The sequence below is a fragment of the Coptis chinensis genome, chromosome 5 (assembly GCF_015680905.1).
Source record: "Coptis chinensis isolate HL-2020 chromosome 5, ASM1568090v1, whole genome shotgun sequence".
NCBI lineage: Eukaryota > Viridiplantae > Streptophyta > Magnoliopsida > Ranunculales > Ranunculaceae > Coptis > Coptis chinensis.
In genome coordinates, this window is record NC_141460.1 from 22872165 (window position 1) to 22884306 (window position 12142).

The 12142-nt window shown below is 36.7% G+C and overlaps 1 protein-coding gene across 1 annotated transcript; it reads left to right on the top strand.

Moving 5' to 3' along the window:
• Positions 1-8796: 8796 nt before the first annotated feature.
• LOC147497112 (uncharacterized) lies at positions 8797-9378 on the top strand. Its single transcript, XM_086562762.1, has one exon. The coding sequence runs from the start codon at positions 8797-8799 to the stop codon at positions 9376-9378; it is 582 nt and encodes a 193-aa protein (XP_086418888.1).
• Positions 9379-12142: the final 2764 nt, after the last annotated feature.

Here is a 12142-nt window from a genome sequence, read left to right on the forward strand (position 1 = left end):
TCAGCCCATGGACAGAATTCACTTCCTCCATGGAAGCTAGAGGATTCTGCATCAATACATCCACCAGCTCAGGTAGACACAGGGAGTTATCATGGCGGAACAGCAGACCCTCAGAGAGGAGCAGTGGCCTTTCCAGCAGAAGCAGCGACGTTTTCAGCACAATGTCACTAGAACACTGCAGAATATTAAAGATGAGCCCCCGCACAGTGATAGACATGCTAAGACCCGATGTCATCAAGGAGAAGGATCTTCTAGACGCCGAGACGAGTCACGCACGGATTCTGACTAGGAATTTCCCTAGTGTTCGTATAGTTGGATATATTTATTTTTATTTTCCTTTCTTACGTGTATAACGTTTAGTGTAAGTTTAATTATATGTTCAATATTATCGGTTTGTTTTCTTGTGGAATTTGGCATATGAGTATAAGGTAATAAAGATACATCATGCCAAAATTTTCCATTTTTCCTTTATGCATTTCACATGTTTTCAAAAATAGAAAAACCCAAAAAGATATTCATAGTAGAATAATTATCCCTAGTACAATAAACTATATATTTCTTGTTCTATATCAAATAACCCACGCCCCAAACTTATTTGGGGGTTGCGTATTTTCATCATGAAGAACAGAATACAGGTGTATCGCAGTTTTTGCTCATGTTTCTATGGTAATCTCTTTCCCTATCTCTTTATAATTTGAGGACAAGGCATATTTCTATTTGAGGGTGGTATAGTAACATTTTGTGAAAACTAGGCAATTTTCTATAATAGATATAATATTATATTTCTTCCTTTATAAAAAAAATTTCGAAAAAGACCAAAAATATTTTTCTGTTTAGTATTAAAAATTCTTGTTTCATTTTTCTACGATGAATAAAAAGTTTAGAAGTCTCATTATAGCAATAGAGTAAGGATTTGTTCTCCGAACTTAGACTAATATACGTACAATAGTTTCTGCATCTTTTCATGAATGACATGCATCAGCATTTCTTTGTATATAGCGGTGAGTTTACAAGACCAAGGTTAGAATAATTAAGTTCCATATCCTGTGAGAATCTAGCAAAAAGCTTCATTTGAATGATTATTGAGTGATGACACAAAGGATGTCCGGATAGAAAGACCACATGTCCATTTGCTTAATCACCACGCCATATCCTAGGAGAGAATTTAGGCCCATTTTTGGATCGATGTAGCCAAATAAATGTTAAAAACCCAAAAACATAGTTTTTCCTCTAGTTACCCCTTTTGAGCTTTCACCATTTTCTAAAAGCCTTTTTATTCTTCACCAAAAATTCCTGAGCCGTTACAACACACAATAAAAAAAAGCTTACTCAGCTGATGAGTTGAGAACTGGATGGATATCAGAAAAATAAAAGAGAAGACATTGTATAAAAATAAATCAGTTAGTTGCTTCGAAAAAAAAAAAAAAAAAAAAAAAAAAAAAAAAATCCAAAACTCTAAAAAAATCGAATCTCCCAAAAGTTCAAAATCAAAAGGAGACGATATCAGAAACAAAAACAAAAAGAAACAAAAGCGAAGTTAGAACTCCCAAAATTCAAAATCATATGGAGTCACAAAACCAATGGGCTAAAAGAATGAATTCAGAAGCAAAGAACAAAACGAGGTTCTTCTCTGGTTACAAGTATCTTGAAGACCCAGTTTCTCAACTTATTAGAATTTTGTTTTTCCCTTCCTTTTTCTTTCTAGACCATCACCCTAGCCCTGTAACTCCTAATAAAAGACCTCTAGCTCAATTACGAATAGGATGGTGTGATAGTAAGTGCTAAGGGTGATCAATCGACCCAATTTCTTTAGACGTCATTTGAGTATATGAGGAATATAAGTGCCCACTTCAGTTTAGAGAACGAACCTTAAGTGAATCTATCAGAGAGTTGTGATTGCAACACATCCCTGTGAGAACCCACCTTAAGGAAGCTTTCCAAAAGTCTCGAAAACGACTCTGCTTTTGCATTTCATTGCTCATATTTTGCGCATTTATCCTTAGATGATTAAATTATTATACATATGTTATTCTAAGTTCAAAGAAGCTTGTCCTTATTCCCTGCTAATAAGATGTATGGACTTCTGAGAATAAATAAGGAAACAAGACCCTTTGTACTAAATAGAAGAAGTTTGTGAGTACCTTCACTGGAAAACTCTCACAAGGCTTAAAGCTCGTCCACTAGGGAATTCCTAGTGGTCTAAGGCAATCGCACTCCGCAAAACAAGATTAGTATAACTTATAATAAATCACTCATTTGTGATTTTATTTTTTTCTCTCATCCTTGCTTGAGGACAAGCAAGATGCTATTTGGGGGTAGTGACCAGCTCCCAAATGTGCATTTTATTACTCTTATATTACTGCATTATAGCCCTTCTTACGCTTAATGAAAAGATAACTCATAGCTTTTATTGTCTTTTTCAGGTTATAGAGAAATTCAGACCACTTATCATAAAAGCTACGTCTTAGCACCAAAAGGAGCCTTAATCACGCTTATTATAAAGACTGGAAGCTGATATAAAAAAGTACTAAAAAAGTCAAAGTCAAAGGTCAAAGGTCAAGGACTTAGAACCAAAGAGCTGAAAGTCAAGTCCCCAACTCAGAAGACCAGAGATAAATATCCTCAACTCAAAGGATGGCTTTCTCTAAAACATATCTTGATCAAGAAGAAATCAAAAAGGTAAAGGAAAAAGCAAAAGCATAAAGGAAAGGGTAAGGTGTCTCAAATGTAATGGAGAAGGGCAAATCAGTTATTTGCATAAAGTAGGGGGTATAAGAACTAAAAGTTAGGGAGAGAGAATGCACTTAGACTTAATCTAGTGTCATGTAGGATTCAATTTCTAGTCTTTTTTTCATTAAAGTTATTTACTTTATTGTTCTTCATTTCAATCTTGTTATTTGCTTTTATATTTCAATCAATCAATCTTCTTTCTTGTTGTTATTTCTTCAATCCATCAATTTATTTCATTGCTTTCAAGTTTATGTTCTTCAATCATTAAAACTACATAAGCTTTTCTTTCAATGTTCTTAATAAACTAGTAAACAACACTTGTCCTAAACTAAAGATCCTACCTTCCTTTCTTCAACTCCCAACCATTCAAACTCTAAACAATCTATGGTGAACCTCACTTCTACTCTTTTGAAGACACTCACAACTTACATAACTTCAATGCACGACATCGAACAGGAGGAAATCTTGGAAAATCACTCTCAGTCCTTGGAAAATCACGCTCTCCTAATGGAGAACCAAACTGTGTTTTCTTCCAATAAGGGGGACATGCAGTTTTAGCTCATCCAACAAATTGATCAACTAAACAGTCTTGTGCATGATCTGTGTCCACATAACCATCATCATTGTCATCCTGGTCCATGAAAAAGAAATAAAAAATAAAAAATAAAAAATAAATAAAAAATAAACTAAAAAAAATTAAGTTTTTCGTTATTTCTTAAGTCGTGTTCTCTAATAATCTAAATCTTTTGTTTTTTGTGCCTTCTTTTGGTTAAGATATGTTTAAGGAGTATGCCTACTAGGTTGTAATAATTCTAGTTGTTATTAATAAATAGTTATTTCAATCAAATTTTAAACTATTGTCTTAAATTTGAACACAAAAGGGGCCTATCTTCTTCCATACTCTTTCATCCATCCCGATAGACTTTATTAGATACTTCTCTTTGTATCACTTTATCCATTAGGCGTGGCAGACAGACTTGATTCCCTTATAGTGGGACCTTCTCGTTGGTTCACGCAACATGACTATTTCATTTTGGATGTTTCCTCACACTGATTGATAGTCTGTCACGACTCCCTGCCTTACCCCTCTATCTACTCCAACTGACCTATCTTCATCAAGCATGGCTACACCAAGAATCATTCCTGAGCAATCCTTCCAAGCTATGACAATGGATTCCAATGCTTATGGCCTTCATTTCCATGAATACATCACCAACATCAGGTGGTCTTCCCTAGTTCTTCAACCTGACCAAACTTATTCTCTAAGTTTGGCTGCATACTTTTATGCCAATATGGGAGACACACAAGCATTTAAACATGCCCAAGGCTTCTTCTTAGATAGGTTCACAATCCAAGTTGGTGGGACACAACATATCTTTTCTGAGCCAACACTTGCACTAACTTTGGATCTTCCCTATCACGAGCCGGCGACAACATGGCCATGCATCAACTAGAACTCTACCTGTTCCTTTTCATGGCCTGCTTTTCGTGGAACATATGATGATGGTCTTGCAATTAAAGAAGAAGGCATTGCACCTGGCAGATGCCCATACACCACTATTCCCTAAGCAAGCATGACCATGAATGTGGGGAATGCAATGTTGTTTATCCTTCCGAACATCATGGGAGATTGGCATTTTTCTACTGCCAATGATGCTACCTGTGTAGTATTTAATGTGCTTGCTCAAGGTTATACATTCTTTGATATCATAAACTATGTTATCACCAATCTAAAAAGAGCTCGCACTGTTCGGCATCAGTATGTACTTTTACCTATAACCGCTTGCCGAATTATGAGGACACATTTCCCACAGTTTTTGGCTACTTTTAACGACTTGGTTAAAGTAGATTCTATGTGCCCTGTGAATAGAATAATTCGTTCATTAAGGGTTCGGCAATGGCGTGATCGTCCTTCACGGTACCTGAGGTACGTTCATTGTTTCCCTGACAACGATGATATGTTGGAACATTTGAACAAATCGGGGGAACAACAATGGAGTACCATTTGTCAAACCATTACCTATTGCTGCGATGCTAAGGAAATACATTTAACTCAAGATGATGAGAGAACATCAATATCTTGTGGTTGGTAAATTTGAGTAGGCCACTGTGTACATATATCTAACTGTATATAGTTGTGTTTAGTGTGCTATTGTTTTTATTTATTTATTTATGTATGATATATTATGTTAGAATAATTTTCTGTTGCAGCTATCTAGCCCTAATTTTGCTCACGGTTCTCAAGTAATTTCTTTCTTTATCTATTCATAATTTGAGGACAAAGCATCATTCTGTTTGGGGGTGGGCTTTAATGTGTGAATTATGAGTAATGACACGGAGGAGTAGTTTTTCCGAATAGAGAAAATCACACATCTACTTACTTGATCATCATTCGAACCCTAGGCGAGAATTTAGGCCTTCTTTGGATCGACATAGCCAAAAATTCATACTTGTTACAAATGTTACCACTAGTCGCCCCACTGAACCTTCCATCAAACCTTTCACTTTCACCAACAATTCCTTACCCATCTATTAACCCCAAATAAAATAAACCCACCTAAATGATTAATATGAGAAATTGGATGAAAAGTGGAAAAATAAAGAGAGAGACTTGTCCCAAAATAAAAATCAGTTTCTAGTTAAAAAAAAAATTGAACTCCCAAAAATCAAATCAAAAGGAGTCCAAGAGTTTAAAAGTTTAAAGTATGGAAACTTATGTAGAAGTAGGAAAAGAAAACAAGAATTTCTCTAGTGTAAATATTTTGAAGACCTTACTCTCTCATACTTGTCATTTTTTTTTATTATTTCTATTTTCTTCTAGACCACTACCTAAGCCCCATAATACCTAATAAATACCTCTTGCTCAATTAGGAGTAGGATGGTGTGATAATAAGTAGTAGATGTGATTGATCGATGTCAGCTCCTCTATTTGTCATTTAGATGTGAGGAAAAGTGTGCCACTGCACACTAGAGTTAGCGAAACATGAGTGGAAAAATTATGAGCGAATTTGTGTTTCGACACATACCTGTGAGAACCTATTTAGGGACGCTCTCCAAAGGATCCATAAACGTCCCTACTTGTTCATTTCAATATAAGGTTCACTGTATGCATGTTCATATGTAGATGTTTTAATTATTTTATGCATATTAACTTGAGTTTCAAAGGAATTAATCCTCATTCCCCGCTAGGGAGATGTATAGATATATCTGAGATTAATTTAGGAAACAAGTTTTTGTTACTGAGTCATTGTAGTATAGATGAAGTTTGTGAGTATCTTCTCTGAAAAACTCTCACGAGGTTATAACTCATCCACTATGGAATTCCTTGTTGTTTAAAGCCTTGTTGCATACTGTCAATGCAACTGCACTCTGCTTTAGGATGACACATTTTTGGCAACTTATCTATTTTAATGTCTCTTCTTTGCTTTAGGACAAGTAAAGTGCTGTTTGGGGGTGGTGTGATAAGCACCCAAAATTGTAATATTAAACACCGTAGAGACATAGCAATTTGGTTAATTATGTGTTTAATAAGCATGAAATAATTAGATGATCGTACTTCTGCATGTTTTCGCAGTTAACGTGAAAATAATGGTTAAACCTGCATTAAAGCATGGGAATAGTGTATATATATGAAGTCTTCCTAATCAACCCATGTGAAGCTCAATAAAGCCGGATTAAAGCCCGGGAACTCAAATAGGACAGAATCAAGTCAGAACAGGATTACGTGCAGAAAAACATCAAACTTCTGAAGCTCATATCTCTTGAACTTGGACTCTGATTTCGCCGAGTAAGTTGGCTAGATGATCAGTGCGACAAGCTCTACCTCAGGTCAGATTTTATAGAAATCGACTTACCACTAGATGCAACACGTGGACCCACTTTGTGGGCCCACAAGAAGGGATGAGTCATCAATCATAGAGCAAGTCAAGACAAAAGTGCAAAATTATTGGCACAAATTGACACCTTGCATGTGATTAAATGCATTATTTTGACTTGTATGCTAAATAGTGCTTAATTTTGGCATGATTTGGTTTTGGAGATAAGATTGTAATAAATGTGAATAAATGGGGGGAGATGCTTTCACGTGGGAAATTAGAGAATGCTCTCATATGTATTGAATTTGGAATTGGGAGAATTCATTCCATTCATGCATGTGTTTTCATTTTTAGGAAAAGCTTGAAGTTATCTTGTAATAGTGTTAATGGTGGAAAGCTTTTGTTCCTTTCAAATAAAATAAATTTTCTTCAAGTAAATCAGGTCTTTCATTCCTCCTCATCATATCTTTTTCTTAACTTAGCATAACATCAATTTGCATAATCATTTCAATCCCATGAACATGAACTAAAACCATCCCAAGGTGGAGGGTTAATGATGCTCATGTGAGGATCAGACTATGTATTCTTATATTCCAAAATCACTACTTAGAAACTTAGGACTCATTCAACATCCTACCCCAAAATGGTAGTGTCCGGCCAAATTAAAAGCCTGGAGCTCGAGATGAACTTGCGTGCGAGACCCAGGTGACACTGGGGCTAGTCGCGTGCGCGAGCTTTGTTGATTTCAGATTCCTCTATTTGACAGGTTGGTGTAGGATAAATCCAGGAGTTAAGATGGTATTTCAGAGATGAAATATCACTTCAACTCCACATGCTAGTACGATGGACTAAGAGATGAGTATATCTTACTAGGGATCGATACTCGAGTCTGTTTACAGGTTTGTCTATGAACCTAAAACGAATTAGAGATGGTAGTACGTGATCATTTTTCTAAAATAAATACATAGTTAGACTTTGCATGAGTAGGACTAATCCTCTATCTTTCTCTCTTACTTTAGTTTTCTCATAAAGTTTTATCTATTACATTAACTTGCATGTTAAGTTATCTTAGGAAATCAAATTAAAAAGATCAACACCCTACTTACTTATTTCTCTAAGGTGCTAAGAGTTCACTTGTAACATCATCCTAGTATTTAGGTTAGAACGAAAACTTTTACTCTAACCATACACACGAAGACACATGAGTAAGGAAAACTTGAGTTTTGGTACGTTAACGGTTTTGAAACTATCATACTTATAAAACCGCCAAAGTGCTAACATCAGTACGCACGGGCATAAAAACTAGTTAATATTAAAGTTTTCACAATGGGTATTTTTCTAGCTCTCATAAAATTTCACGTCATCAACTTTTATTAAAATGTGAATTCCTCTCCTATTGAAAAAAAATTCTAGCACTTCTAATTAAAACGAGAATCGTTCTCCTATTATAATGGGAATTCCTCCCCTATTTAAAAAGAAAAATCTAGCACTTTTAATTAAAATGGAAATCAAACTTTTAAATTAAAATGGGATCCATCCCCCAATTAAAAAATGGGTTTTTAAAATTAAACTTAATTAAAACAATTTGTTGAGAAATTGAAATGGTTTTTTAAGACTCAATTAAAACAATTTGTTAGGAAATTAAAACGGGTTAGTGACGAAAACAGGAATCACAATTTTTAGAAAATTTCTATATGCACATGTCTACTTTCTAGTGTGTATATATATATATATATATTCCCATCCACTAATTTCCATTCTCATTAATTGATCATATCCCATGCAAGCTTTTAAAGCAAGGTTTTTAGAACTTTGACATGTTAGTTTAGTTTTTCATTGGTCATTTTATATAACAATTTAGTGAAATTGTTTATGCAAATCCATTGATCATGTCAAAGATTATAATATATGGTTAGATGTGGTCGGACTATGTATCAACTAATTTTGTGAAATAGTAAAGATGAATAAAAAACACACACGAGTTCTATCACCATAATAATTGGGGTATTTCTCATTATTAGTTTCTTCCACCAGTACTTTTTTTTATTAAAGCTTGTTCAAATAATGTTTTAGTTGTCTATCCTTGATGACTTATACTATTTTAATTTTGAGTTGATTTGTCATGCTTAGATAGCTTCTTATAATGCTTGAAGAATTTGAGGAGTAAAAACTAGCAAAAACCAGTTCATTGGTCAATTTGCTGGGCAAAGATGTAGTGGGTAAAGAGACGTTGAGGTATATTCCCCCAACAATGGTGAATGGCAAACCAGTTATACATGTCAAGAACTTTCAATTTGCACATGTTAATGGAAAATATGAGAACTTGGTGGTTGGGTACTTTATTGGGAAACGCCCTGGTTATGGGTATGTGAAAGAGGTTGTTAACAAGACATGGAGGGTGCAACACAAATTTACAATGCACTCACATGGGGAAACAATGTTCACATTCAAGTTTGATAGTGAGGGGGATAGAAGGAAGGTGTTGGACATTGGGTCATTCCATATTGCTAGCCGATTGTTTGTAATAAGGCCGTGGAAGTTGTTCATTGAATCGGAACTGAAGGAACTGAAAACGACACCAGTGTGGGTAATAATGAAGAAGTGCCCACTGGAGTTGTGGGACAAGGAGGGGTTCAACATGGTAGAGAGTGCCATTGGTATACCAATGTTTGCGGACAAGCTAACAGAAGAGAAAAAGAGGATGGCATATGCGCGAGTGTGCATAGAGGTTGACATTGATTATACATACCCTGAAGGAACTACGGTTGTGGTTGATCAGAAAAAGGCATTTGAGATTAGTTTTGAATATAACTGGAAACCTCCTCAGTGCTAAAAGTGTAAGGTGTTTGGGCACTCGGACTCACAATGCATTAAGCAACAAGAGAAGAGAGGTCATGTGAATCAAAGGAATGAGGTGTGGTTGGAAAAAATAGAAAGAAATCAGACCAAAAAGAATCGGTAGCAGCTAAACAAACAACGAAGAAAGGAACTGAATTAGATGACCAGGGAAAGGAAGCGGCCACTAGGGCTAAGGGCCTAAATGAAACTGAAAAGGGAGAGTGGGCAGTTCTGAGTAGGAAGCATTCTATAAAGCTAAGGCACCATATTTTAGAGGTAAAGGAAAACACTCTGGGGAAGGAAGTAACCCCTTATGATGATGCAGGGAGTGAGGAAGCGCAGGGTCCTCAAACTAAGCAGAAAGGAGAGTAGAGTATGTCGGATACAACCACAGAATGAGATAACAATGAGAAAGGGACACTGAGGGAGGGTGGAACAGAGGGGTCTAGGCCCAAAATGAAAAGTCCAAGTGATCCCAAAGAAAGTCACCAATAGGAAAAAGTGGTACACATACTCAAAAGGCTGGAGACTAGAGGCACAAGCAAGAAAGTAAGCACATGGAGTGGGTCTCAGTTTGTCCCCCTGGCCAATCAAAATTAATTTTATGATTAGTGTGGGCTGTTGGAATATTCGGGGGCTCAACAAGGGATTTAAATAGCATGAGATAAAGGCTATGATTAGGAAGTCAAAACTGAGTATAATGGGTATAGTGGAGACAAGAGTTAAGCAGGAGAATGTGCAAATAGTTAGAAAAGTGTCCTGCCCTGGTTGGGAAGTTGAGCATAACTATGAATATATTAAATTAGGAAGAATATGGTGTTGTTTGAAACCGATGAACTGTATTATGCGACTCATTGAGAAGAATGAACAAAGCATCACCATGGAGACTACTCTGTTGAATGGGAAAATGTTTGTAATCTCAGTAGTTTATGGCTCAACTAATCGAGAGAGAAGGAATGAACTCTAGAGGGTGTTAATTCAGCTATCTTACACTATCCAGAAGCCATGGATTGTCATCGGGGATTTTAACTCAGTATTGAATGCACAAGAGAGAGTGGGAGGAACTGAGAGATAGCCACAACACTTCTCGGATTTGATGCAATGTGTCACAATGAGTGGGCAGATGGACCTGAAACAAACAGGGAAATTCTTAACATGGAACAATAAGCGGGAACAGAGAACATGGAGAAAATTGGACAGAGTGATGGTGAATGATGAATAGGCGAGTGAGTATACAGACACCGAGGCACACTACAAGAGCCCCGGGGCAATTTCGGACCATTCATCTATTGTAGTGGCGTCAACTAAGAGTACAGGGAGCTACAAAAATCCTTCAGGTTCTTCAACTATTGGATACAACAAGAAGGATATACAGAGACCCTACAGGCAGCATGGAACACCCCAGTAGATGGCAACCCAATGTTCACCTTCATGCAGAAATTGAAACACACTAAGGAGGCTTTGATAAAGTGGAATAGAGACAGAGGTCGGGTAGCAACAGAGAAAGTGGAGGCAGAAAAGGCGTTAGCAGAAATTCAGGAGCTGTTACAAGCCCAACCGCTTAACTATGGGTACAGTGTCCAGGAGAAGATTCTAAAGGCTAAGTTTGTCAAAGCAGCGGTCGCTGAGGAGTCAGAGAGCAAATAGAAATCGAGGGATCAGGTGGTGACATTAGGGGACAACAATACGAAGTACTTCTTCAACTCTATCAAAGTGAGAAACATGACAAATAAGATAAATTGTCTCAAGGATGGGCAAGGAAAAGTATATGAAGAACTGGCTGACATTGGAAATGAATGTGTCAAGTATTACAAAAAGATGTACAGTCTGGATTTCCTAGAGACAATGGATTTTACAGATCTGGAAGGCACACAGGTTGAACCACTGGAAGGGAATATTCAGAATATGATGATTCGGGAGGTTACACAGGATGAAATTATTGAGTGCCTGGCTAACATAGAGGATGACAAAGCATCGGCAGTGATGGGTTCTCTACACTATTTTTCAAAGTAGGATGGAGAATAGTGGGGGATGATTTTGTAAAGGCTATAAGGAATTTTTTTTCGATCAGGCAAGATGTTACAGGTAGTGAACGCCACATGCATAACCTTAATACCGAAAGTGATTGCTCCTACTTCTTTAGGGGATTACCGTCCCATTGCATGTTGTAATGTGATCTACAAGTGTATTACTAAGATACTCACATTCAATATGAAAAGCTTTATGCCACAGGTTATATCTCTCAATCAATCCGCGTTTATAGCAGGTCAAAGCATTCAAGACAATGTGCTACTGTCACATGAGTTGTTACATAACTACCATAGAGATAAGGGCCCCCCGAGATGTGCATGGAAGATTGATTTAAGAAAGGCATATGACACTGTCAGATGGGAAGTAGTGAGTTATGCTCTGACTAGAATTGGGGTTCCCCCAGTGTTTTTTAATTGGATACAATGATGCATTGAAACACCGAGCTATAGCATTATGATTAATGGGACACCGTTTGGGTATTTCAGAGGCAGGAGAGGAATCAGGCAAGGGGATCCCATGTCACCATATTTGTTTGTACTGGTTATGGATTTTCTCACCCAACTGATTCACAGAAAAGTAGTACTAGGGAGATACCGACTACATCCCAAGTGCGTTAATCTGGAAGTGACTCATTTAGCATTCGCAGATGACCTTATTACATTTATGAATGGGGACTTGAACACAGTTTATGCACTCAAAGATTTTCTACACAGCTTACGCAAATGCTC

Coding starts and splice junctions, on each gene's coding strand:
- LOC147497112 (XM_086562762.1), top strand. CDS start 8,797: ATGGTGAATGGCAAACCAGTTATACATGTCAAGAACTTTCAATTTGCA.